At 57.1% G+C, this 23,681-nt stretch overlaps 10 protein-coding genes across 10 annotated transcripts; 5 read left to right on the top strand and 5 right to left on the bottom strand.

The window, feature by feature from the left end:
* Positions 1-1,241: 1,241 nt before the first annotated feature.
* Positions 1,242-4,031, bottom strand: hsp98 (Heat shock protein hsp98; the record flags this gene model as incomplete). The annotated part of the gene is made up of 1 exon (XM_069375478.1): positions 1,242-4,031. One exon carries the CDS (start codon positions 4,029-4,031, stop codon positions 1,242-1,244), a length of 2,790 nt encoding a protein of 929 aa, XP_069227832.1.
* A 603-nt stretch (positions 4,032-4,634) lies between these two features.
* Positions 4,635-6,212, top strand: WHR41_06872 (uncharacterized protein; the record flags this gene model as incomplete). Its single annotated transcript, XM_069375477.1, has 1 exon — positions 4,635-6,212. One exon carries the CDS (start codon positions 4,635-4,637, stop codon positions 6,210-6,212), a length of 1,578 nt encoding a protein of 525 aa, XP_069227833.1.
* Positions 6,213-7,320: 1,108 nt separating this feature from the next.
* WHR41_06871 (uncharacterized protein) lies at positions 7,321-7,668 on the bottom strand (the record flags this gene model as incomplete). The annotated part of the gene is made up of 1 exon (XM_069375476.1): positions 7,321-7,668. One exon carries the CDS (start codon positions 7,666-7,668, stop codon positions 7,321-7,323), a length of 348 nt encoding a protein of 115 aa, XP_069227830.1.
* A 766-nt stretch (positions 7,669-8,434) lies between these two features.
* Positions 8,435-9,697, bottom strand: WHR41_06870 (uncharacterized protein). Its single transcript, XM_069375475.1, has 2 exons — positions 8,877-9,697; positions 8,435-8,795 (listed from the first exon to the last, which is right to left on the bottom strand). The coding sequence occupies exons 1-2, from the start codon at positions 9,236-9,238 to the stop codon at positions 8,636-8,638; spliced, it is 522 nt and encodes a 173-aa protein (XP_069227831.1). The 5' UTR covers positions 9,239-9,697; the 3' UTR covers positions 8,435-8,635.
* A 1,478-nt stretch (positions 9,698-11,175) lies between these two features.
* On the top strand, positions 11,176-14,059 carry WHR41_06869 (uncharacterized protein; the record flags this gene model as incomplete). Its single annotated transcript, XM_069375474.1, has 4 exons — positions 11,176-11,275; positions 11,519-11,641; positions 11,723-12,763; positions 12,820-14,059. 4 exons carry the CDS (start codon positions 11,176-11,178, stop codon positions 13,884-13,886), a joined length of 2,331 nt encoding a protein of 776 aa, XP_069227760.1. The 3' UTR covers positions 13,887-14,059.
* Positions 14,060-14,124: 65 nt separating this feature from the next.
* WHR41_06868 (uncharacterized protein) lies at positions 14,125-15,564 on the bottom strand. Its single transcript, XM_069375473.1, has 2 exons — positions 14,536-15,564; positions 14,125-14,471 (listed from the first exon to the last, which is right to left on the bottom strand). Exons 1-2 carry the CDS (start codon positions 15,328-15,330, stop codon positions 14,328-14,330), a joined length of 939 nt encoding a protein of 312 aa, XP_069227759.1. The 5' UTR covers positions 15,331-15,564; the 3' UTR covers positions 14,125-14,327.
* A 641-nt stretch (positions 15,565-16,205) lies between these two features.
* On the top strand, positions 16,206-16,577 carry WHR41_06867 (uncharacterized protein; the record flags this gene model as incomplete). Its single annotated transcript, XM_069375472.1, has 1 exon — positions 16,206-16,577. The coding sequence occupies one exon, from the start codon at positions 16,206-16,208 to the stop codon at positions 16,575-16,577; it is 372 nt and encodes a 123-aa protein (XP_069227762.1).
* Positions 16,578-17,126: 549 nt separating this feature from the next.
* WHR41_06866 (uncharacterized protein) lies at positions 17,127-18,940 on the top strand (the record flags this gene model as incomplete). The annotated part of the gene is made up of 6 exons (XM_069375471.1): positions 17,127-17,749; positions 17,840-17,970; positions 18,042-18,188; positions 18,250-18,342; positions 18,400-18,547; positions 18,599-18,940. 5 exons carry the CDS (start codon positions 17,127-17,129, stop codon positions 18,480-18,482), a joined length of 1,077 nt encoding a protein of 358 aa, XP_069227761.1. The 3' UTR covers positions 18,483-18,547; positions 18,599-18,940.
* A 1,483-nt stretch (positions 18,941-20,423) lies between these two features.
* WHR41_06865 (uncharacterized protein) lies at positions 20,424-22,264 on the top strand. Its single transcript, XM_069375470.1, has 2 exons — positions 20,424-21,060; positions 21,129-22,264. The coding sequence occupies exons 1-2, from the start codon at positions 20,745-20,747 to the stop codon at positions 21,974-21,976; spliced, it is 1,164 nt and encodes a 387-aa protein (XP_069227764.1). The 5' UTR covers positions 20,424-20,744; the 3' UTR covers positions 21,977-22,264.
* On the bottom strand, positions 22,230-23,483 carry WHR41_06864 (uncharacterized protein; the record flags this gene model as incomplete). The annotated part of the gene is made up of 1 exon (XM_069375469.1): positions 22,230-23,483. The coding sequence occupies one exon, from the start codon at positions 23,481-23,483 to the stop codon at positions 22,230-22,232; it is 1,254 nt and encodes a 417-aa protein (XP_069227763.1).
* Between the last annotated feature and the right edge of the window lie 198 nt (positions 23,484-23,681).

Genomic DNA, 23,681 nt, shown 5'->3' with positions numbered 1-23,681 from the left:
ACATTGACTGGACTGCTGCTAGAATCGAAGCACTTGTGTCTATCCAGCAAATTACCTAGCTTTGAAGCAATCTAGTATCGGTTTCTACAGGTTGCAGTCGACATCACGACGATCTGCATACAAACAGTTGCTTTGAGCATCAACAAGCGAGGTGATGCACTGCGGTGGGATGACACGAGGAGCCTCAAGGGCTGATGTACCGAATCAACCGGTGGCTAGGGGCTTTTGTAACTTAGAGCTTGCTAACCGAAAGCCCCGAACTCTTGAGTAGAATGTGAGTATTGATTGAGAATCGGGGCCAGAGATATCTATGGCCTTCCAATTTTCATGTGAGGTGAAGTCGCAAAACCGTACAGTCACCAATCAACTATCCAACAATTGCTGGATCCAACCAAGCCCTTCCCTCAATAATCGATCTAACCATCAACTAAATCTTTTTCATCATCGATCCAACACTGCAAAGCGCATCACCCGTGCTCCGCCCGCAAAACAGCGAAAAGCCCCTCGATCGGCTTCCGTATCTCTATTTTCTCAGCCGCGATCGCACAAACGGAAAGTCGAAAACCAAGGTATGGAAAGGCGTTGCTAATATCCAAACCATACGAGCAGGAACAGGAGCTCTGCGGGGCGCGGTAGCAAGGGGTGAAATTGAATACCACGGATTGGCTGGACTACAGTACACCGGTATGATCGGGGCAAGAAGCGATTTCCGGAGAGCAAGAGTCGGAGGTTTTGGTGGTTCAGAATACCATCACAAAATGGTTGCAACTCTTTCAGAATAACCTGCAGAAGCATCGCGGCTGTGAGGGATTCGATGGCGGCATAGACTTGTCCATGAGGCGGAATATCGAAAGAATATCCAATGCGTCTCTTGAGGATGCTTGAATCAAAGGGCTTTGCAATGACTTCGAATATTGGACGTTCAATGCCACCGGAGAATGCATCAAATTCGATACTACCTTACCGTAGTTGATTAGTCACGCATTACTTTGTATTCCCCCAAGTCGAGCACTTCGCCGCCAAACCTACATTTTTACTGTCATCAGAGAAATTATCACAAAACAACAGAGTAGTATTAACATAGCACTTGCATTCATTCATAAACTCAATCTAGTCATTCTCATGGAAACACCCATTTTATTCCTCCCAAAAGCGCCCCTGTCTGTCATTACCACTCTCTGTACCCGTATCCCACGCTAGAACGCTCAAAACAATTTTGACTCTCATTCTTCTCAATTCCCTTAATCGTAGAGGTCCATATCGCGATCGCGATCCTCAAGCTCCTCCAAAGCATCCTCGTCGCTCATGTCGATGTCGTCGTCATCGTCGCCCTCGCTGTCGCCGTGATTCGGGAGGACCACGATATGGCCGTCCTCAATCTCCACGCGAGCAGTCTCGCCGTCCCTGATCGAGCCGCGCAAGATAAGCACAGCGAGGCGGTTGAGGACCTCCTTCTCGATGAGGCGGGCGAGAGGGCGAGCGCCGTACGCCGGGCTGTAACCCGCGGAGCCAAGGTAGTCTTTGACCTCCGGGGAGAGGTCGATCCTGACGTCGCGGCCGTTGCCCTTGAGGCGGCCCTGGATCTCCGCGAGGCGGACGTCGACGATCTTGCGGATCTCCTTCTTAGTGAGACGGTTGAAGATGACGATGCTGGAGATGCGGTTGAGGAATTCCGGCAGGAACCAGTTGCGCAGGGACTGCATGACGAGCTCGCGGGTGGTCGGGTCGATCTTGCCGTCGGCGCCGGTTGGGCGGGCAAGGTGGTCGGCACCCAAGTTGGAGGTCATGACAACGATGCAGTTCTTGGCGTCGATGATGCGACCTTGGCCGTCGGTGATGCGGCCGTCGTCCATGAGCTGCAGGAGGACGGTCAGGACTTCCTTCGCGGCCTTCTCGACCTCATCGAAGAGGAGGATGCTGAAGGGGCGGCGGCGAAGGGCCTCCGTGAGCTGACCGCCAGCGTCGTGGCCGACGTAGCCAGGGGGCGCACCGATCATGCGGCTGAGGGAGTGCCTCTCCTGGTATTCGGACATGTCGAAGCGGATCATGGATTTGCTGTCGTCAAAGAGGAACTCTGCCAAAGCTTTGGTGAGGAGTGTCTTACCAGTACCAGAAGGACCACAGAACAGGAAAGAGGGCGGCTGGCTGGGGTTACTAAGCCCAGATCGCTGCAGGCGGATGGCGTTTGCGACAGATGTGACGGCCTCTTTCTGGCCGACAACAAGGTTGCCAAGCACCTTTTCCATCTGCAAAAGCTTCTCTTTCTCGGTGGTTTTCAGTCTGGTGACGGGAATACCAGTCCAGCGAGCGACAATCTCGTTGATCTGGTCGGGGCCAACAGCATCAGCTACGAGAGCCTCACCGTGGCTGCTACGCCTGGCCTCCTGGTCGGCTGCAACCTTTTGTGCCTCCAGGTGCTCAATGCGGGCTTCGACATCGGGGATGGCGTAGTACTTGAGATCGGATGCAGTGGACAGGTCGCGGGTACGCTCTGCTTCCTGCTGCTTGGTCTTGAGCTGGTCGAGCTTGATCTTCTGCTCTTGGATCTCCTTGGCGCGCTCTTTCTCGCTCTCATACTTCTCGCGCAATGGCTTGAGGTCTTCTTCGATGTTCGCCTTCTCAGCGCGGGCCTCTCCCAAGCGTGCCTTTGATGCGTCATCCTTCTCGCGATCGAGCGCGTGAATCTCAATTTCCAACTGGCGCAGTTTACGCTCCATGGAATCGAGAAGCTCCGGCTGTGATTCGCGAGCAACACGCACCGCCGCCGCTGCTTCATCGATCAAGTCGACAGCGGAGTCGGGCAGTCTGCGTTGCGTGAGGTAGCGGGTGGCGAGGTTTGCGGCGGAAACGATGGCACCATCAAGAATGGTGACACCGTGGTGGACCTCGTACTTCTCCTTCAGACCACGCAGGATGGATACGGTCTCGGAGAGTGTGGGCTCTTTGACGAGCACTTGCTGGAAACGACGTTCGAAGGCGGCATCCTTCTCGATGTATTTCCGGTACTCAGCCAGAGTGGTTGCGCCGATACAGTGCAGCTGGCCACGGGCGAGCATAGGTTTAAGCAAGTTGGCGGCGTCCATGCCACCCTCGCCAGAGCTACCTGCACCCATGAGAAGATGGATCTCGTCGACAAACAGCACGATCATCTCTCTGCTGTCTTCGATCTCCTTGAGGACACCTTTCATACGCTCTTCGAACTCTCCGCGGTACTTGGATCCGGCGACAAGGGAGCCGACATCCAAGCTGAGGAGCTTGCAAGCTGCGAGGCCTGCTGGGACATCTGCATTGACGATTCGGCTTGCCAAACCCTCAACAACAGTCGTCTTTCCGACACCAGGCTCACCGATCAGCACGGGGTTGTTCTTTGTACGCCTGGACAGAATCCGAACGACGCGCCTGATCTCTTCCTCACGGCCAATGACCGGGTCAATTTTGCCTTCCCTAGCCATAGCTGTCATGTCGATAGTGAATTTTTTCAGGTTCTCATTCTCCTCTTCAGCATCGGCCGTCTTGCTGTCCACGCGCCTCGTGCCGCGAATTTGTTGGACAGCATTGTCGATGAGCTTGGTGTTGGGGATATTTGCGTCGGCCAAGCAGCGCTGGATACTAGGATCCTGCACCAGGCACTGAATGAGGTGGTCGACGGCGATGTAAGAGTCCTTCTGAGTCTTCGAAAGCTCATTGGCGGTTCGCAAGATCTTCGAGAAAGCCGGGGCCACGCTGACATGCTCTGGAGGGGGGTCCTGGCTGGGCGTGCGGACCAGGAGCTTCTTCAAAGCGCGGTCGAGGAGCTGGTTGTCGCCATGGGCCCTCTCAACCACCTGCTTGAACAATGAAGCAGACGAAGAGGCGTGGGAGGCGTGCGAGTGGTCGTTTTGCTGGTCTTTGCTTTGATCCGGTGCGGGATCGAGGAGGGCTACTCCCAGGTGCACTGGCAGCAGCTGTGAGTGTGAATACTGTTGGGCAAGGTCTTGAGCATCCGCCAAAGCAGCGGATGCCTTGTCGGTGAATTGCATGCCCTGGGACATGGCTGTGGTTGTGTTGTGTCACAATCCGAAAGCGGTGCCTGTGTTTCTATTGCGAAAGAGGTGTACGATAGTTGGCTTCCGTGCCTTGTTTTATAGTGCGGGGACTTGCTGCGGTGGAGTAGTAAGACGCGAGTTGATGAGTTGTGTGGTGTGATGATTGACTTTCTGGTGAGAAAGTGAAGTACGATTGTATATATGCACGTGGGACAGTAAATCCTTCCACGTGCCTCGCTGCTGCACTCGAGTCAACTCGTCTATACCAGCACCGCCGATGCCCAACGCGAATCGCCCAGTTACATCTCGCACTTTCCACTTGTGCTTCGACGTCATTCCTCAAGCTTCTACTACTCAAGGTTTCGCTTTCGGCCGGTCCCGCCCTGTGCATGACTCGAGTCCCATGCCGACACGGATGCCCGCAGCTACCACGACGACAACAGATCTATACTTTCGGTAAGACTAACCCGAGTTGGTCTGACATGGGCTTTTCGTGAGTTCTTGGTGATACGACAAGCTTCGACTTACTCGCATACCCCCGCGTCTGCTTTCTGAAAGCTCCACTTGCTTGGTTCTCTGTTTATATTCGTTCGAAGCCGACGTCTAACCATGGAAGCCACTGAACAATTACTGGGATCTGGTGCAGCGATCTCACCATCCGGCCAGCTACTCGCGTGCATCACCGACGGCAAGCTGAAGATCTGCTATGTGGAAGCACCTGAGCGTTCCGCCGACTTCAAGACACGCCTGCACTCCAAAGACGTTTCGTCGATCAAATGGTCGGACAACGATGCTCAAGTTCTGCTGTTTTCTGGACAATCAGTCGAAGTAATAGACATCGACGATGAGTCTCACCGCATCAGGCTGGACAATGGCAGCGGTGGACTAGGCCGGTTCATATCAGCAGACTTTGTCGGCAACAAGCACCTACTCACGATTTGGGAGTTCGGGAGGGCGAAAATCTGGGACCTCTCCACTGGAAAGGGCATCGAGCTTGGAGACTTCAAAACCAAGTCTGAAGGCCGTACTTGGGCTATGCGGCCATCCAACACCGCACCAAGGGTCTCTATTACGTTCCTTTCTCGTGCACAAGCACAGGATCAATTGACCACATACTATCTTTCGACTGAACATACCACGGCGCCCGAGATCCTAAGCACAACCGATGCGAGGAGTATATCGTGGTCACCCGACGGCCACTGGATCAGCGTCCTAGACGCAGCCCACGCTCACCCCGGCGTGCTCATTCTCACTCCTGACCGCCAACCCTACCGCCCATACCCAGCTTCCATCCAAGACGACACCTCAGCTCTCGACCTCGGAATCAAAGCCACCACCTGGCACCCCAGCGCCCGCTTCATAGCAATCTCCAGTCACGACACCAAAGTCACCCTCCTCAACACCAAATCCTTCGCGCCCCTCGCCCACCTCCACCACACCCCGACCATCACCCAACCCCACATCATCGAAGAAACCCCCACAATCTGGCGCGAAACCATCTCCGCGTCCTCCACCCGCACCTACACCCTCATCCCACTCCCCACAACCGTCCCCCTCACGCGCCCCAAGCCCTCCCCCAGCCCCACCGAAACCGGCGCCATCGAAGTCCGCTTCAGCACCTCCGGCCGCTACCTCGCCACGCGCGACGCCAACATGCTCAGCACAGTCTGGATCTGGGACATGTTTGCTCCGCACTTGCACGCCGTGCTGATCCAGCACGCCAGCGTGCGGCGCATGGCGTGGCACGGGGAGCTGCTGCTGCTCGACAGCAGGGAGCGCGTGGCGCATTTGTTCGATGTGAGCGCGGGGCGCGCGCCGGAGCCCTTTGAGGTGCCGGTTGCGGGGACGCCGGGGTTTTCGTTCGCGCCGGGGAGGGCGAAGCCTGTTGTTCTCGCGGCGACGAGGACGGCGTTTGCGCTGGTTTATCCGGAGGGAAGGGAGGAGGTGGGCGGGGATACTGGTGGGAGGGGGGAGGGCGACGAGGGGATGGAGGATTCGTTGCTGGATGTGTTGACGGGGAGGACGCCGGCGCCGGCGAAGACGGAGCCGTCGTATACGGAGCAGGTGGATTTGGATGTGGAAATGGAAGGGGACGGGGAGGGGTTGGACGACACGTTTAGGGAGAAGCGGAAGGGAGATGAGTCGCCGGGGTTGCCGGATCCGCTGGATGATAGTCAGATTTTTTGAGGGGTTTTGAAGGGAGGTGACGGTGCTGGTATATGGAGGAGGGTAAGGTGTGATTGCAGAGTTTGGTAGCCACGGAGCAGTAGGGTCCCTCCACTTTGTAGCATAATGAAAGCTATTGACCAATCGAGTGTTGTAGCATAGACCTCACAAAAGGCCAGCTGTGTTGAATACAACAATTGGAGCGAAAGATCTCCTCTATCAAAGTTTTGCCACGCTACAGTATCAGACCACACCGACATCATCACAGGCATTAGCTCCAATGCTTTTGAGACATCGAGCAAGGGAATCCGAACGCAGTTCATTGTTCTAATTTATAATGTCACATTTCGATTCACGGCAACAATCCAATCCCACCAAGTGGCTTAATGCAAATTTCCTTGTTCCAACTCTCATCACTGCATTCCTCAAACATTCCATTCCATTCTCCCCCTCACATCCCAGATTCCCATCAAATCATGATTTCTAACATGATATCGTCCCTCCATCATCTTCGATCTCCAACAGCAGTGGAGATTCTGCGTGCTAGAAGATCCCCAGGTCGCAATCCCTTCCAACATCTGCGTATCGACCTCGCATGGAGTACAAGGCCGTTTCGCCAGTCTCTTCCCGATTCCTGAGTGGCCATCCGTGTGATTGTAGCTCCCAGAGAAGAAAATGCCGACTTGCTCGTGGCGCTGGGCTGGCGACCAAACGCATCTCATGTACTCTTCTTGGATGCGCGAGGGGCCTTGAAGAAACTTCTCGGCTGCTGTGGTTCTTCGGCCTTCAACTTAAGCGCCTGTGTGAGGGCAGGGCTGGGTTGTAAGTTGTGGCTCTTCGTCTTCTTCGGTTGGAAAAGCCGTGTGGCGGACGTGAAGGGCGCTCGCAGAACACAGAGGGAGATCCTCCCCTCCGCGAGCGACGGTATCGGAGCTCTTCTTCGCTGCAAGAAATCCTTCTACCGCAGAACCTGTGCTCGGCGTCTTGTTGGTTGCAGACAAACATCGGAGCCGCCTTTCCCCTCCAAATCCAGATAAGTTGAAAGGCTGAAAGCAGTCTTGCAGCCCACAACGCCGACATCTCAGCTGGCAACGAAGGCATCGTGACTCAAGCATTAAGAGGGATTCCTTCACCCATCAAAATCCCCATCATCATCATCAACATAATCCACGCCCCCAAACAGCCCCAAGACAACATCCAGCATGTGCCCGCAGAGCTCCTCGTCGTCTTCCCCGTCGTCTTGGGCGCCGCCGAAGATTCTGCGGGCGAGGGTGCGGGGGGTTTCTGGGGATTTTTCGTGGCGATGAAAGGGTTTCGTTGCTGTTGGCGGTGGGGGGTGCCAGCGGGATGATGGGGATGGAGGGAGAGTGGTGGTATTGGTATTGAGGTTGATGTCGGCCGAAGGTGGCAGAGTGCAGAGGCGCTGGCGGCGGACGGGGCGGTGGCGGATGCGTTTGCGGTTGTGTCGATCGCCCATGGTTTCTCTCCTTGGTGTTTTGCTTTCTTGCTGTTGGATGACGATGTTGCGAATGTTTTTGAATAACGCTTCTCACAGTCGTGTAACAACACAGTGAAAATCAAAAGCTAGACAGGAACGAAGAGTGAAAAACCAGCAGATAGATAGATATAAAACACGCGAACAGGCAGAACGTAAGTAAGTGAACAGATCCTCTCTCTACAAAGCAATCAAGTAGATCCTACCTCGGAGCCCTTTATCTCCCCCTCCCCCCACCCGCCCCCAGGCCGCAGGCTATCGCCACCGCAGTCACCAAGACCAAATGATCTACCTCATCATAGCGCCAGCCAGCGCAAGTCTGGATGCCCGACGTGATCTCTGGCTCACAGTAGGATTGGAGTCACGCGAGCGGGTGGGCTCGGCTTTCTGCGATGTCGGGCAGCGCCGGGGGCGTGAGTCACTTGGGGGGCGAGCCGTGGAAGTTGGGCTTGGCGGGCTGCGGCGGGATGGGATGGGATGCTTGGATGAGGGCGGCCGCGTGCGATGAGAACGTCAGGTCTTTCGTGACATGGCTGCCTACGGATGAAGTGGATGGGAGGACACGGGTACGAGTCCGAGGTGGTCGGTGTTGTGTTGGAGGGAGGGCAGGGCGGTTGCGACCGGGGTGGCGGCGGGCGGCGCTGTGAGTCTGGATTTGTTGCAGTCTAAGGTACCTAGTTGGACCTACGTCGACGAGGACTACGCATCATCGAAATAGATGAGTGAGGAAAAGGACAAAGCAAAAGCATACGCAAAGCATATTAGTCTTGTCATTACTCGTCATTACTACTCCAGTCTAGTCTAGTGCTGTAGCCAGGTAAACACCAGTCATTTTCCCCATCTGCTGTATACCAGCAAAGCAAGCTTCTGAGTCGCTTTCCCTGGATGATTCGATTCCTAGGTTCTCACGAACGACCTGACGCTCCCTTCACGATGCTCTCCAATCCCCTCAGCGCTTGGCAATGGTGCGATCAATCGGCGCCTTAACGGTGCTGTTAGCAGCCTGCGCGCAGAGCTCGCCACCGTCGTTCGGCGTGCAAGTCACGACGTCCGCGCCGAACTTGGCGCTGCCGAAGATCGTGACCTGGTCGTAGGGGGGCTGGCCGACACTATTGAGAAGAACGAAGTCAGTCACCGCGCACGTATCGAGAAGAAAAGACGATTAGACAAAAGAAAGAACGAAAACTCACCTTGGATCCTTAAAGGTATCCTTGACCTCCAGCACGAACCCGCCCTCCCACTCGTCGAAATCCCTCATGTGCCACGCGAACGACGAGTTGCCGCAGCCCTCGTAGATGGACGTCGGCCAGCCCATGGAGTTGTAGGGCCAGGAGCCGGTGCAGGTCGCGGTCGTGTTGGCGAGGGGGTCCGGGTTGTGGATTGTGAATTCGAGAGTCACGTTGGCGGCCTCGACGCGGTCGACGGAGAGGTGGGTCAGTTCGAAGGGGTTGCCGGTGAACATCTTCGAGTGGGTTGTGACGCTCGCCGGGAGGGCGGAGGCGGTGGTCAAGAGGAGGGCGAGGGTGGTGGGGATGAGGGTGGTGAAGTGCATGGTTGCTGTTGTGATTGGTGGTGTTGTCGGTTTGTGGATGTTGAGAGGAGTGATTTGATGTTTTGGCTGAGGTGGCGAGGTGGGTTGGTATTAGAAGTTGGTAGGGTATTCAGGTAGTCAGGTCGTGTGGTGTTGAGATCAGGTGGGTCGGTCTGCGCGTTGGGTTGCGTTTGAACAGGTCCGGAGGGCAGGTGCAGCAACAAACGACGGCAGGCGCGATTGCGCGAAGCTTAGCGATCGGCTGATGAAGCTGGCTGTGAAGGTGAGGGGAAGTGAATCGTGAATGCACGTGTAAATGCACAGCACGGATTATTCAATGGCTGGTGGATTGAAGGTGCTGGAATGCGAAGGATGACGACGATCCGGGACGAACGAGATCTATTTATCAAGAACAGCTTCTCCTACAGTGCCCATCGCGGAGCAGCATCCCTAACCGGTGTCGTCACACTCGAACCTCCACCGCAGGCATCCGTTCTTGCGACAACGGCCTGTCGCGGAAAATCGTCGTCTGCGGTACAACGTGCGATCGTCAGGCACATCCACCGCACCATGACGGAAGCTGCGTAGCCATGTGCCAAGAGGGGGTGTGATTGGGCGAACGCGTGTTCGTCTGGCTCTGTGAAACACAAGAAGAGCGTCGATCCCCCGAATTAGAAATGCACCTTGAGTCGTTCTGTTGAACAAGCTTGGTTGGTTACTCTACTTGAGAATGGGCTTGACTGGTGTTGGCTCGGGGCAGCTCAACGATCCGCGCGAAGGAGGCGGAGGAGGTGTTTCCCTGCTCGCGCACCGATCTCAACACGATCATGTGCAACGGGGTAGAAGCAGGGTGAATGGAGCACATGTGTATCAACTATCAAGTAGTATTGAGGCTTTCACCTTTTTCGCCCTGACCTCCCCGAGACAGCGTGGGGGCCACTGCGACGAACGGGTCGAGTATCGTGACTCGCAACGCGGAGGAAGACGAACCCATCCGAAATGGCCTGTGCTGGGCAGGTGGACGTGCAGGAGTGTTTTTCTGACAGCAGCCAAAATGCAAAGCCGCAAGAAGAAGTGAGACAGACAGCCTGATGTTATCATTTTCAAAAAGCCTGCACATGCCCCCCGAGCATTTTGCAGGCGGGACGGAGATCGCGCATGAATGCCGGCATGTTCTATAATTGTCCGAAAATGCGGGTGGGGTGATAAATAGGGATGTGAGGCCAAGCGTGACAGGGGTGTATCTCAGGGTGCGTCAGAAGCGTTCTCCCACTCGGGAAGGGTCCTGGATGGTGAGACCGTCGATAGGGGGGCCGCTCTTTGCGGGCTGGCGTGAAGATGCATGTGTCTGACAGAGCCTCAGCGACACATGCTGCCACGATCCCGGGCTGACTGGCTGCTCGCCACACACACATCTCATTAACACTGCCGCCCTGCAGACGCCTCGTGCAAGGTCAGCCGGCGTGGTAGCAGAGCAGGCGAGGGGCGAGGCTAGTAGGGCACGGCGGATGGAGATTATGCTCTTCCGCTAGAGGCGATGGATCACGCTTCGGCACGAGGCGGCGACGACTCGCGGAGGGCATTGGTGGGCTGGTATACTGGAGGACTCTTAGAGTGCAGCCACTATTACGCCTGAGCGTGGAGGCAAGCGACGCTGAGCGACGCCCGGGTGGTGTTGCGGGCACGTCGTCGCCGGTGAAGCGTACGCCGTCCTGTTTGTCTCCGATTCCATCATTCCAACCTTTTCCTGCCAACACCCCCTCGCCCGCCCCCCGGCCTTGAGATGCGCCTGCGCAACACGGCGAGTATCCTGCCTGCGGCTGCCGAGGCGAGCGTTGGACGACCTCTGAGCTAGAGTGCTAGAGCGAGCTCCGCGCACCATCCAGCAACGTCTGCCCGCCTGTCCGCCGTTCTGCCAGTGCCAGCGAGGCCGCGGCGCGATAGCACACCAAGCACCCATGCCCTCCTTTTGGAAGAGCAGTCGCAAGTCGCAGCACTCCTTCTTCTCTGCCAACGAGCAGTCTCAGCAGGCTCAGCAGCAGCAGGTCCAGCACCCAGGTACGCCCCAACCCAGCATAATCAATCGCCCACTGCCCCCATCCCCGTCCCGCGCCGCCGCCCAACTCTCTGCCCTGCTCGTCCAGCGTTTGAGCGTGCCTGTGTGCCTGTGTGCCTGTGTGCCTGTTGCCCCGCGGAGGCGGCTGCAGCCAGCCCAGCACACAGCACAGCGCAGCAAGCACCAGCACGCACGCGAGCCGTCAACCACGCCGACCCATGCTCACACTCACCCTCCTGTCGCAGACCTTCCGCTCGCCGCTCCTCGCGCCAGCCCTCGCCGCACCACCCCGACCGCGCCCTTCCAGCGCTCGAGCAGCGTGAGCAACCGCCAGAGCACCCCCAACCTCGCCGCCCAAGCCGCAGACCGTACGTCCCTGCCCGCCAGCGCGCCCGCCAGCGCCCTCGCCTTTATTCCCCCCACCCCTCCGCTAAATTGCTTCATCCCAGACCGCCGCTCGCTGGCCATCTTACCCGACCGCCCTGCTCCCGACGAACCCAACTTCTCCTTCTACGACGAAGCCGGCGCCTCCCCTCCCCCCGGCCTCGCCCGCTCCTCCACCGTCGTCCGACGAGACCATCCCGCACGCGGCCTCGACGGTAGCCCGAGCCCGGCGTTTGAGCTTCCTGCCGGCCCTGCCTCACCAACACCCCGCGGGCCGTCATCGCACCTCGCCCATCCGCCAGACACCAGCGAGCAGTCAGTGGTGCCTCGCGCCGACACGGCGCCCATGAACCACGCTCCCGGCAAGACCTCGTCCGACTCGGGACACCAGGCGGGATTGGATCGTTGGTCGCAGCGCCGCCTGCAGCGCCTGAACACCGAGCAGGGCTTCCGCGAGCAGCGCCAGGGTGGTGTTTCCTCACCGCCCGCCAGCGACTCCTCCTCCTTCACTGGCACGGCCGTGGGCTATTCTAATCATGCACAGCCACAGCCATCCCTGCATCAGCAGCCACAGCCGCATCACCAGGGATCCTACCAAGCTGGCGCCCGCAGCAGCGCGAGCCCTGCGCTTCACTCTCAGCCCGTAAGCTCATCGCGCTCAGCCAACTACCCTGTGCACGAGCAACCACAACTAGTGCACATGCCTCCGCAAACACAATATTCCCCACAAGAGGCGCCCGGCCAGTTCCAAGAAAACACCCGTCCGCCAATGCAACAGTCGCGCAGCTACTCGCACCACGACGAACAGCAAGCTATGGCTTCCGCCAACCCCGGCAATCTGCCAGCGCCCAAGGCGGTTCGGGCAGGAAATAATCGGCAGAGTGTACACAACGGAACGGCACAGCGGGAAGCTTCCAGTGGGATACCATCCTTCAATGCGTCCGTCGTCCCGCCGGCTACGCAAGCCATGCCTTATCAGGCTCCGCAATCCACACAGCAAGCTCAGCAGGCCGATGTCCGTCGCGCTACTCCTCAGCCAGTCCAAGGTTCTGACGATCTGTCCGAAGAGGACATTGCGCAATTAGTGAAGGATCACAAGGAGCTCCGTACGTCATCCAATCACCCTGCCGTGCATCAGCCCACTGACAAGTCATCATCACAGGCGAGAAATACACCAAGGTCAAGAAATACTATTTTGAAAAAGAAGACCAGGTCAAGCAGCTCCAGAACAGCCTCGCCCACCAACGCCTGTCGCAGTCTCGCACATCCCTGGACGACAGTGAATACACTACTCGTTTCAACAGACTCGATGGTCTAATCGCGCAACTAGCATTCAGCATACGGAAGAATTGGAAGAGCATACCGTCTTGGTTGGTGAGCTCGGTGAACAAGGATGCGGTCGCTACCGGCAAGCAGGAGATGACGGCGGCCGGTCGTGCATTCATCTCATGTTGGCTTGTCGAAGAGGTGTTTGACAAGTATTTCCATCCGGATCTCGAGCCCACACTTTCTGCACAACTCAGGAGCGTCCAGAAGAACATTCGCAGATACGCCCCGCCTGCGCAGACCGCCGAAGAAGTAGAATTTCTCATTTCAAAGGTCGTCAATTGGCGTCTGTCGACCTTGGAGGGCTTACAAGAGGCACTCCGCTCCTCTCAGTGCCCCAACAACCGCGCTCAGCTCACCGACGCTCTCAAAGAAGGCCTCGTCTCCACTCTCGGCGTCCACCTTCAGGATCCTCCTCCTGCCGACCTCGAAGGCGGCGTGCATATGATCATCGAGCTCGTCGTCAGCATCGCCATCCACTTGCCTCTCGAAAGCCGCGACGTCGTCATTGAATATTACATGCCCGGCCACAGCATCGTCACGGACCTAATGAAACTCGAGTCCGGCATCCCGCCACTCACCATCAGCGTCGCCGACGACGCCGCCGACCGCGCCAGCATGAAGTCCGGTGTTAGCGACATCACGGACACCGACAACGCTGACGCTCAGAGCTCCGGCGGCGGCAAGAAGCGCAGCATGCTCAGCGCTCTGACAGGCTCTGACCGCAAAGGCCGCAGTGCTGCTCAGGGCAAGCATGCCACTGGCAGCTCGGGATCTCTCGGTCGTCCGGACAGCCAGAGCGGTAAGGAGGACCTGCCTCCGCGTGTCCGTCTGGCGGCTGGTATTGGTGTTTCGGTGCGCGGACGCACGGTTCTGGTCAAGGCGCCCGTCTTCAGCACTTAGGGGGTGTTTGTCAATCACCCTTTCTTATGGCCGAGGACCGCATTCCAGCATCAACATCCTTCTGCAACCGTTTGATTAGGACTTTTTTTTCGATTCTCCTGCCCCCCTGACTGGGAGCAGCTAGTTCCTAACTACTCTTCTTTTTTTTTCTTTTCTTCACGAAAGACGATACCCGGCGCGTGTGTGTATGTGAGTGAGAGCGTTGGTCTGGTTCGGTTGGGGGATGATACACAAGGACTTCCGGGGGAATCAAAAGCATTTTGATTATCTGGCTGGCTCCTGTCCTGCTAGGTAGATAGATTTGCGGAAGCAACACTGAAACATTGCAAACAACATTCCGAGAGTTCTAGTACATTTTTATATTCTTGGCTCGTGTATGGTCTCCCGCTGTATCCCTGCTATGTTCCATCTTCTGTTTGTCCATGTACGCACCTTTCACCTTCACTGCCCATCCTGCTTCGGCTTCACGATCCCGCGAGCCTCAGCCTCCTTGCTCATCTCACTCCACTCCGGACGAGGAATCTCCACACCCTCCGTCGTGCGCCCGTACGTGATACCACCCAACCTGCTCATCGGGCGAAGAATCTGTCCCATCGCGTCAGCCCTCTGCACATCTCCCTCTCTAGCCCCGACTCAATAAAAAACTCACCGACGGATCAATCAAATTCCTCTCCTCGTTAACCGCATCCTCCCTCGCCCAGAACCTCACCCCCTCCACCACCGCCAGCACCCCAGTCTTCTTCCCCGGCGTCGCCCGGCTCTCCCACTCCCGCGTCTCCACCAGCTTCGCCTCCACGCTGAATACCGCCTCCCGCACCCGACTGGCTTTCACCTCCTCGCACTCCCCCGGATGCAAGCCAGTGAGCGCCCACTCCGACACCCCGTACGGCGCGTTGACGCTCGTCGCGTTGGCCGCTTCCAGGTAGTGCTCGCTGATGATGTTGATGCAGCACTCGCCCGTCTCAGAGAGATTGCGCAGGGAGTCTTTCGCGCGATCGAACCCGCCCGCGTACCCCAGCACGAAGAGCGGCGGGTCGTGGTTGATCAGCGTGAAGTAGCTGAAGGGCGCGAGGTTCGTGCTGCTGCCGTCTTTGCTGCGCGTGCTCACGAAGCCCACGGGCCGCGGCACGATGGCGCTGATGAGCAGCTTGTAGTTGAACGTCGCGGGGCGGCCTTCGGCGTAGGGGTCGATGGGGACGTGGGCGTGCTTGAGGGAGGCGCCGGCGTCGTGCGCGCCGTCGCCGGGCTGCCAGGAGGGGGCGGCGGTCTGCGTGTAGGCGAAGGCGGGGGTTGTGGAGGGGGGCGAGCGCCAGGGGGGGCGCGAGGCCTCGACGGATTTGAAGTCGGGGTGCGGGTTGCGCTGGACGCTTTTTTCGCTGTCGAACATTTGTTCGTGGTGGTGGGCGGTGGGATCTTCGCGGCGTTGCTCGGGGTCGGAGGACATTTTTGTGGTGGTGTTTTTGGGGATATGGAGGTTGGTTGGGGGGATGGGGGGGATGGTCGTGGGTGTACGTGTATATGTTTATGTATGCTGGATGGAGGGGCGAAAGAAAACGGTGTTGGACTAGCAACTTACGCTTTGGAATCAAGATAGCGACCGCGGAATACGTGCGTGAAGAACACCAGGTGGAGGCTCTGGAGGGGCATGTTCCGCACCGGCAGACCGGCAGGTGGTTGTGGGAAGCTGTGGAGGGGTTGGTGGGGGCACGCGGAAGCGGAAGCACTTTACTGCGGTCAATTGCCGATGAGGTCAGTGACGTCACTTGAGCTTCGTGATGATATTCCCATTATTGCTCTGGTACTACCTAGGCACGTGCTAGATATGCGTGAAAGTGCGTTCGATGCATATGAATATAAAAAATGATCTATTCAACCAAATATTTACGGGCGATTCCCGTCGAGTATGTTATTCTAAGACGCCTTTTGCGAGGACCGAGGATTGAAACACGACTGAGATCCGCGCGCAACGCTCGTTTTCGTATGCATTGCTGGCAGCAGGACAAAAACCTGCAACGAACAATTTTCAAGGACCGATCATTCTCCGTCTTTTGAGGAAAGCATCGTCAGAGGCTATCGAGTCTCACCAATGGCATATAGCCCCACGAGTGCTGCCGCAGACCTAACAAGGGCCCTGTCATTGCACGGAATGATGATATCACCATGTCTAACAGCAGATCATCGTCCCTGGGCCTACGGAGGTAAAGGTATGTTTCTGTAGGAAGTAACTCAATCCATTCTTCCAGTCCATTCCCCTCAAAAAGATCAATCGACCGACCTAATTACACTATACGAGCAATCATTCGTACAACCACCGACAAAATGCCACCCCTCTCAACCTCCATCCGCTCCCTCCTCCGCCACAACCCCATCTCTCCCACTCCTCTCCGCCGTCTAGCCACCAGTGCTCCCACAGCCCAACAATCCTACAAGCCCAAAGCCCCGCCAAGCAACATGCCACCCTCAGCACAAAAAGCGGACAAACCCAACACGCCGGCGCAAGACGAGCAGTCGTCCGCTTCGACGCACACCAACACATCGTCCGACGAGCATCCCGCTAAGCAGCCGGACCCGCAGACTGAGGTCGACCGCTCGACGGGATTTGGAAATGTGAAGGGCGGCGTGCCGGGCGGGAAGGAGGGCCTGGGGTATAGGAGCGATAGGCAGGGTGATGGGAAGGAGAAGGGGGAGTGATGGGATGCAGTTGGATGATCTTTCTGCAAATGGATAGTGACGCTCCAAAATGATGGAGGTCTCCGGATATGGATTTTGCACGGATTGACATTTGATTATCATTTGGGTTTACTTTACATTATTTGTCATCGAAATGGCGATTGGTGTCTCATGCGAGCTGCAAGATGCAGCGATTCATAACACTTGCAATCCACCTTTCAAACATATGCACAACAGTGAAAAGAAAACGCTAGTCTGAGCTCGCTGTTACTGTAACCGGTATTCAGAACCTTGAGCCTATCGTACACGCTCAAATGGAGCTTGGTTATGCGGCTATCTACGGGCTCTGCCTCATCTACCCCACCACAGCTCCGCCTTACCGAGCGTAATGTAATGACTTATCTACGACGACATTCACAAGAGATCTCTCGATCCAAACAACAGCATCACCTCACACAACTACTCCAGTACACAGATCAAGCCACTCAGCACACCTTTTCCTCCATCTCCACATCGCCCCCAAAACCAATCCCAACTCCAACCCCAATCCTAACCCACCAAAGCACAGCCATGACAACCGAAGAATACAAAACCCACGCCCTGGGCGACTTCGCCCTCCAATCCGGCCGTACCCTCAAAGACGCCCACCTCGCCTACCTCACCCTCGGCTCGCCCTCCAACCCCACAATCCTCTACCCAACCTGGTACAGCGGCCTCATCTCATCCAATCTCTGGCTAACCGGGCCCGACAAAACCCTCAACCCCGACAAGTACTTCATCGTCATCCCAGCCCTCTTCGGCAACGGCCAGTCCACCTCGCCCTCCAACACCTCCCTCCCGCAAGGCGAAGCCTTCCCCGAAGTAACCTTCTACGACAACGTGCGCGCACAGCACGACCTCCTCACGCGCGGCCTGGGCGTGACGAGGCTCCGCGCCGTCGTGGGCTGGAGCATGGGCGCCGCGCAGTCGTTCCAGTGGGCGACGCAGTACCCGGACTTCATGGAGCTGTGCGTGCCGTTCTGCGGGAGCGCGCGGACGTCAGACCACAACAAGGTGTTTCTGGAGGGCGTGAAAGCCGCGTTGTTGAGTGCGAAGGGGGCGAGGTCGGGCGGGGTTTGCGCTGGGGAGGTTAGTGGGGAGGGAGGGCATAGGGGGTGGACGGAGGGGGAGAGCGGGGTTGGGTTGAGGGCGCTGTGAGTTTGTCTCTTTCGGGTTTCTATCTCCTTGAGATGGACCTTGGTGATGACTGCTTGGGGCTGACGTTCGGTTGTGTCTTACCGTAGGGGCCGCGTCTACGCTGGTTGGGGCCTTTCGCAGGCTTTCTACCGCGAGAAGCTATACCAGACCGTGTTGGGCTTCAAAGACCTGGAAGACTTCATGATCAACTTCTGGGAGGCTTGGGCGCTGTCGAAAGGTAGGTCCTGGGAGAGAAAATCCCATCAATGTGCGGTCCGTGACGACTGGGAACTGACAAAGGCACAACAGATCCCGAGAACATGCTCGTTATGCTGCATACATGGCAAGCAGGTGATGTTTCGAAGCAGGAGCCGTACAATGGCGACTTCAGCGCGGCCATGAAAGGGATCAAGGCGAAGACGCTGGTGATGCCAGCGAAGACGGATTTGTATTTCCGTAAGATTTGCGTTCATCGACTGCTCAAGACGAACATATGGGATTGCTAATTGATCCGTAGCCCCTGAGGATTCTGAGATCGAAGTCGAGAACATGCGGCCTGGAATTGGCGAGTTGAAGGTTTTCCCCTCGATTTGGGGCCACTGGGCTGGAGGTAAGCAATGATAGTCCAAGTTTTCGTTCCTACTGTCTTACTGATCATCGTTTACAGGGCCGGGAGACAGCAAAGAAGATGTCAAATGGCTGGATGACAATCTTCGGAAGCTTTTTGACGAGAATCCGAGCCAGGCATGATGCCAGGTAGTATTAGTTGTTGCTCACCATGTGCGACTCAGATTCAAGACCGAGTGCTTGGCTTTGTAGGTGCTATCGCTTCTTAGTTCGGAAATACATGGCATAACAGGCTGCAGACACTCCCATGGGCCACTCTCATGGAAATCTTGACGTGATACTGTCACCTCTAAAAGATTCGAATATCACATTCTTACACTAGAGATATAAGTGCAATGTACAGGGAGATTACTCGTACCTGTGATACGACTTGACATGCTATTATCTCCTAGAGCATTCAAGGCTGATCCATTGCCCGTGAAAGTCGTCATGCCGCGGCTTTGAGAACCGCAGTGGCAGCAAAGGCAGCACCATACACTGGCGTGCTGCGCATGTCGGCGACTCCATTGGAGTTCAAGCCGCATGTCCGGCATGGCAATGACCGCCATCCGACACGTTCTCACAATACCTGTCGCATGCTGACAAACTCACTATCAATCAAACCCAAGCCGGCATCTACATTGGTTTTCGCTAAAAGCGGGCATTGCACCCACCTCGTTCGCGCAACACGAGAAACGAGCAGTCCCGGTCCAGGTTTTGACGACCTTTTATGGCCCCACCCACGACGAAGACAACGACAGAGCATACTGACGAGCCTCGGCTCTAACTTGCCGTAGGCCGGCTGTGTAAGCGACTTGTGAAACCCGGGTCTACAGGCTAGATCGCAGTTGCTAGCGTCCTGTCTCATGTATGTACGTGCACGCCAGCCGCCGATATATTGTGCATTGCATCTTACCGCGGACCAATCGCCCGGTCGATACAGTTTGATGTGTAATCGTATCTTACGTGCTGGCGAAAGGCGCCGCCACGCTAGTGGATACGATATACGACACGTCGCAGCGTGGGTTTTCAAAGAGCAGTTTGCGCGGCTGGATGGTATTCTGGACAGTAGGGTGTATGGCGTAATGCGGCGAGAGCAGCCCCACCACAACGTCGAGCCCTGGAAGTTATCGATCGAGCATATAGAAGGAAGGCAATAGTTTCACTGAGAATTCGATAGCCCAGGTGTCTCCAGCTAGGGCAGCAGTCCCGGGTCTCGGGAGGTGATGATATTGAGCGCGGCAGCGGATCCTTCCCCGGGGGGCTGGCCGACTCCATCAGCGGCAAATGGCGCGCGCATGTTCCTGCATCGGCGTGCTTGTATCCGGATGTGCTGTCAGGTGCTGCGGGCCAGACCAGGTCGCTTCAGAGGTCGTGGGCGGCTAGGTTGGACAGGTGGTGCCGGCGACGTGGCAGAGACTTTCCGGCTCCTGCAACCAACCACGCGATCCTCCGCGCGACGCATCGCGTGTCAAGGGCGTTAGTGGCAGGCCAGAAGGGCGACGGCGTGAACTTGTCGAGATGATTGAGTTTTGGCGGTGGGAGAGGCGCCGAGGGTGCCGAGATGGGTGCGCAAGCGTCGGCGGTAGGCTTGTCCGGGCAGGGATGCTGCTTGAGCAGGGATCTGCTTGTCTTGCGCGGGCCGTGAATTTTTCTCGCGGCGGAGACTCCCACCAGGTTGATATTCGCCAGGGCAGATCTTGGGGGCAGATCCTTGATGCGACCTGTCACATTTGCATTACTGGAAGGGGCTGTACTGCATCGACCTACGCGTGTGTTGTGACTGGGCTCTGGATCAGTGGTTGACGTGCTGGCACTGGCCAGTCTGATCGTTCGGAAAGTATCTACTGCACGCGATAGCGTCGCCCACATGCTGTTTGCCCACGCGAATGCTGCCGATGTCGATGGATCGTCGGCTCGCTAGTGAAAGCAGCGTCCGCAGCATGCCCACCGCGTCTTCAGAGGGAAGTGGGAGTGAGACATCCAAGCAGCCAAACCTCGATCTGCCCTCGTCCCGCTGCCCACGTAGCGAGGCTCGCTGTCACATGCCCCTCTCTGTCAAAAACCCATCCTGCCCCGCGCAACATGCCATTGTAGTGCCTTCTCAATCATCATACGTCTGCTCTTCTCCTCCAACAGACTGACATCAACAACACCCCTGTCCAACGCCTCTCCTCGCCTATCTTCACTGGCTCATCCAAACGCCATCTAGTCGATCGTCCAATCCAGACCTGCATTACTCAGTCCCGGTGCCCTAGACCCCTCCTCCCCACAATCGCCCACCAAGCCAGAACATCCTTGCCGCTCTAGCTCCCCACGCCAGAGCCCTTCCGCAACAATTATTCTCGCGCTCTCTGCTCCTCGATCGTCACTCTATACCAGCACAGGACGCGTCCAGCCGCGATCATGGCCGCAACCATGCATGCAACTGCTTATCAGACCTACGGAGAGCGCTCTGAAGACCCCAATCTCACTCCGCTGGCGACCTACCTTCTCCGTTTGATGCACCTGAAGCAGACGAACCTTTGCGTTTCCGCCGACGTCACTACCACCAACGAGCTGCTCAGTCTGGCCGAGGAGGTCGGCGATAGCATCTGCATTCTCAAGACTCACGCCGACATCATCTCCGACTTCAACGAGAAGACCATTAGGGGACTTAACGAGCTTTCTCGCCGCAAAAAGTTCATCGTCTTCGAAGATCGGAAGTTCGGTGACATCGGTAGTAAGTATACCTCAAGAATGATCGACACTCTCGCAAATCACGCTTTGCTGACCACAGCGATTCCCCAGACACCGTGCAGCTCCAATACACCGCCGGCCCACTTAACATCGTGCGCTGGGCGCCCATCATCAACGCACACATCTTTCCTGGCCCGGCCGTCATCACCTCGCTAGCCGAAGCAGCCAAGAAAGCAATCAATGCCTTCAACACCTCCGTCCAGACCGACATATCCGCCTCCCCCATGAGTTCCGCCCTCGTCTCCGGCCTCGAAGACGTCGAAGACTACGACGTCGAGCCCTCCTCTTCCTCGGATGCTAAGAACTCCTCGGACGCTAAGAACGCCTCGGACTCCTTCGATTCCTCTTCCAACAACCGTCGCCCCTCCCAAGCTCCCTCCTTAAACGAAGACCGCAAATCACGCAAACACAGTGTCGTCTCCGTCAGCACGACCATCAGCACCAAAACCGAAGCCCTTTCTCCTCAACCGCAAACACCCTCCTCCTCCCCCGACCTCGACTCTCTCGGCCCGCCTCCCTTCTTCCGCGCCCTCCTCCTCCTCGCCCAGATGTCATCCGCCGACAACTTTTTCACCGAGCCCTACACAGCTGCCTGCGCGCACCACGCGAGGCTCAATCGCCCCTTCGTCATGGGCTTCATCGCACAGAAGGGCATGAACAGTGAGCCCGGGGACAACTTCCTCACCATGACACCTGGTGTTCAGAAAGCCGCAGGAGGAGACGGAAAGGGCCAGCAGTACAATACGCCTAGGACGGTGGTGCTGGAGGCCGGCGCGGACGTGATCATCGTGGGCAGGGGTATTTACAAGGCGGAGGACAGGAGAGCCGAGGCGGCGGAGTACAGAAGGCAGGGCTGGGAGGCCTACGAGGCGAGACTGCGGGCTGGCAAGGGCTTGTGACGCGTCGATATCCTTACCTGGGCTTCTCGTGGGTTCGCTGCTGCCGGCTATTGTTATGCATGATGGTATGACCTCCAGCGGTATATTTCCTGAAAGAGACGCGGGGGCATTTTTGCGAGCACAGTTTTTCATATTTCTAAAAGGCATTGGGCGGTCTCTTTGACATTTTTGAAAGCACTCGATTCTCCTGGAGCTCCTATCATAGCTTCTTTACATATGGATGCATCCACGACCTGAACGCGTTCGACCGCTATCAACCGCTCCAATCCCTCTCTGTCGCCATGAAAAAGTCCCTCACACTCACATGCCTCCGCCCACACTGCCCTCCTCCGACCCTCAGCACCACTCCATCCTTTGCCCTCACCCACTTCAATGGTCTCTTCGCTCCCATCCACGAGTGCGCACTCCTGTCTGCCGCCCAGCACTCGCCGCACAACCCCGCCTGCGTCGCCGCCGCGCCCAGCAAGTCTGCAAGCGGCACCAATCGCGTACGAATTCCGCAATGTGAGTGGTTGCGGTCGACCTGGTACTCCGGGATTTGCTTAAGGCGGTCAAGAAGAGCGAGAATGTCGCCCTCATAAGGCTGATTCGGCTCTTCTGGTGGCAGAATAGTCGGGGTGAGAGACAGCGTGCCCGCGCGCAGGAAGAAGCGCACCATCTCGCCGAACTGGAAGCTGTCGCACTCCGGCGACGAGTCGTAGCCCAGGCGGCACTGGCGGGCGCGCGAGGAGTAGAGGGCCAGGAAGTGCGATTGCAGGGACTGGATGGTTTCGAGAATGCAGTCGCGGCGAAACGCCAGCTCCTCCTCCACGCGGCCGGGCAGGTCCCACCATAGCGGGTCGTCGACGTCGGCTTCCTGCCCGACCCAGCCGCGATTGATGAGCCGTGCGCTGTACCGCTCGATCCAGGGAGCGTGGTCGAGCAAGAGGGCGACGAGGAAGCGCTGGCGCACGCGCTCTTCGCTCAGTGAGGCTTCGGCTTTGGGCTGGGTCTTGGCGTCGAGAGCGAGAAGGAACTTCTTGCGGCGCACGTAGGTGCGGACGGTGGCGAGGGCGTCGAAGCGGTCGGCGACGATAGCGAGATTTGCAAGGTTGGAGACGGGCGGAGGAGAGGATGTGTCTTTGTCGTGCATGATAAGGAAGAAGTCGGTCAAGAGGGGCCGTGTGGATTTGACGGCGGAGATGCGGCCAAGGTCCACGATGCGGATGCTAGGGAGTTCGATGGTCGGTGCCAGAGTGATGTCCTGGAACTTCTGCCGTAGGAGATCATGCTGCGAGGCGACCTGTTGACCTTCGCCAAATCGACCGGCTTCTAGGAGGCGTTCGAAGTATTTTGATTTCTTCAGCGCCGCGGTGCTGACTTTGAAAGAGTGAATTTTCGGCTCCGGGGCGCCATGCTCGACGTGAAGTACCAGGTCGCCGTTCTTCGAGGCTATCTCGACAACACCTATTTCATCGTCGCCTACATCTTTGGTTGATGGCTTCGAAGGAGTGTCCACGCCCTCCATATTGGTTTGGTAGGAATAACAGCTTGCCTTACACGAAGGCTTATACTGTGTACTCAACTCAGGGATACGGCCAGAACATGTCGACGGTTTTTCTGATTGATTGGTAGTTGACGGGTGGTCAAATGCCTCAGTAAAGACAGACGCCATGTGAGAAAGTCGCCGTTTCGGCCTTCTGATGGCGTCAGTCGCCTCGGTCTG

Source organism: Cladosporium halotolerans (genome assembly GCF_011745625.1).
Source record: "Cladosporium halotolerans strain TM138-S3 chromosome Unknown Sca24, whole genome shotgun sequence".
NCBI lineage: Eukaryota > Fungi > Ascomycota > Dothideomycetes > Cladosporiales > Cladosporiaceae > Cladosporium > Cladosporium halotolerans.
The sequence above is the reverse complement of the archived record's forward strand: the minus strand, read 5'-3'. Positions and strand labels throughout refer to the sequence as shown.

Coding starts and splice junctions, on each gene's coding strand:
- WHR41_06870 (XM_069375475.1), bottom strand. CDS start 9,238: ATGCACTTCACCACCCTCATCCCCACCACCCTCGCCCTCCTCTTGACC. Junction 8,796..8,876: donor GATACCTTTAAGGATCCAAG/GTGAGTTTTCGT, acceptor TCTTCTCAATAG/TGTCGGCCAGCCCCCCTACG.
- WHR41_06868 (XM_069375473.1), bottom strand. CDS start 15,330: ATGTCCTCCGACCCCGAGCAACGCCGCGAAGATCCCACCGCCCACCAC. Junction 14,472..14,535: donor GGAATTTGATTGATCCGTCG/GTGAGTTTTTTA, acceptor GCGATGGGACAG/ATTCTTCGCCCGATGAGCAG.
- WHR41_06865 (XM_069375470.1), top strand. CDS start 20,745: ATGGCCGCAACCATGCATGCAACTGCTTATCAGACCTACGGAGAGCGC. Junction 21,061..21,128: donor GAAGTTCGGTGACATCGGTA/GTAAGTATACCT, acceptor GCGATTCCCCAG/ACACCGTGCAGCTCCAATAC.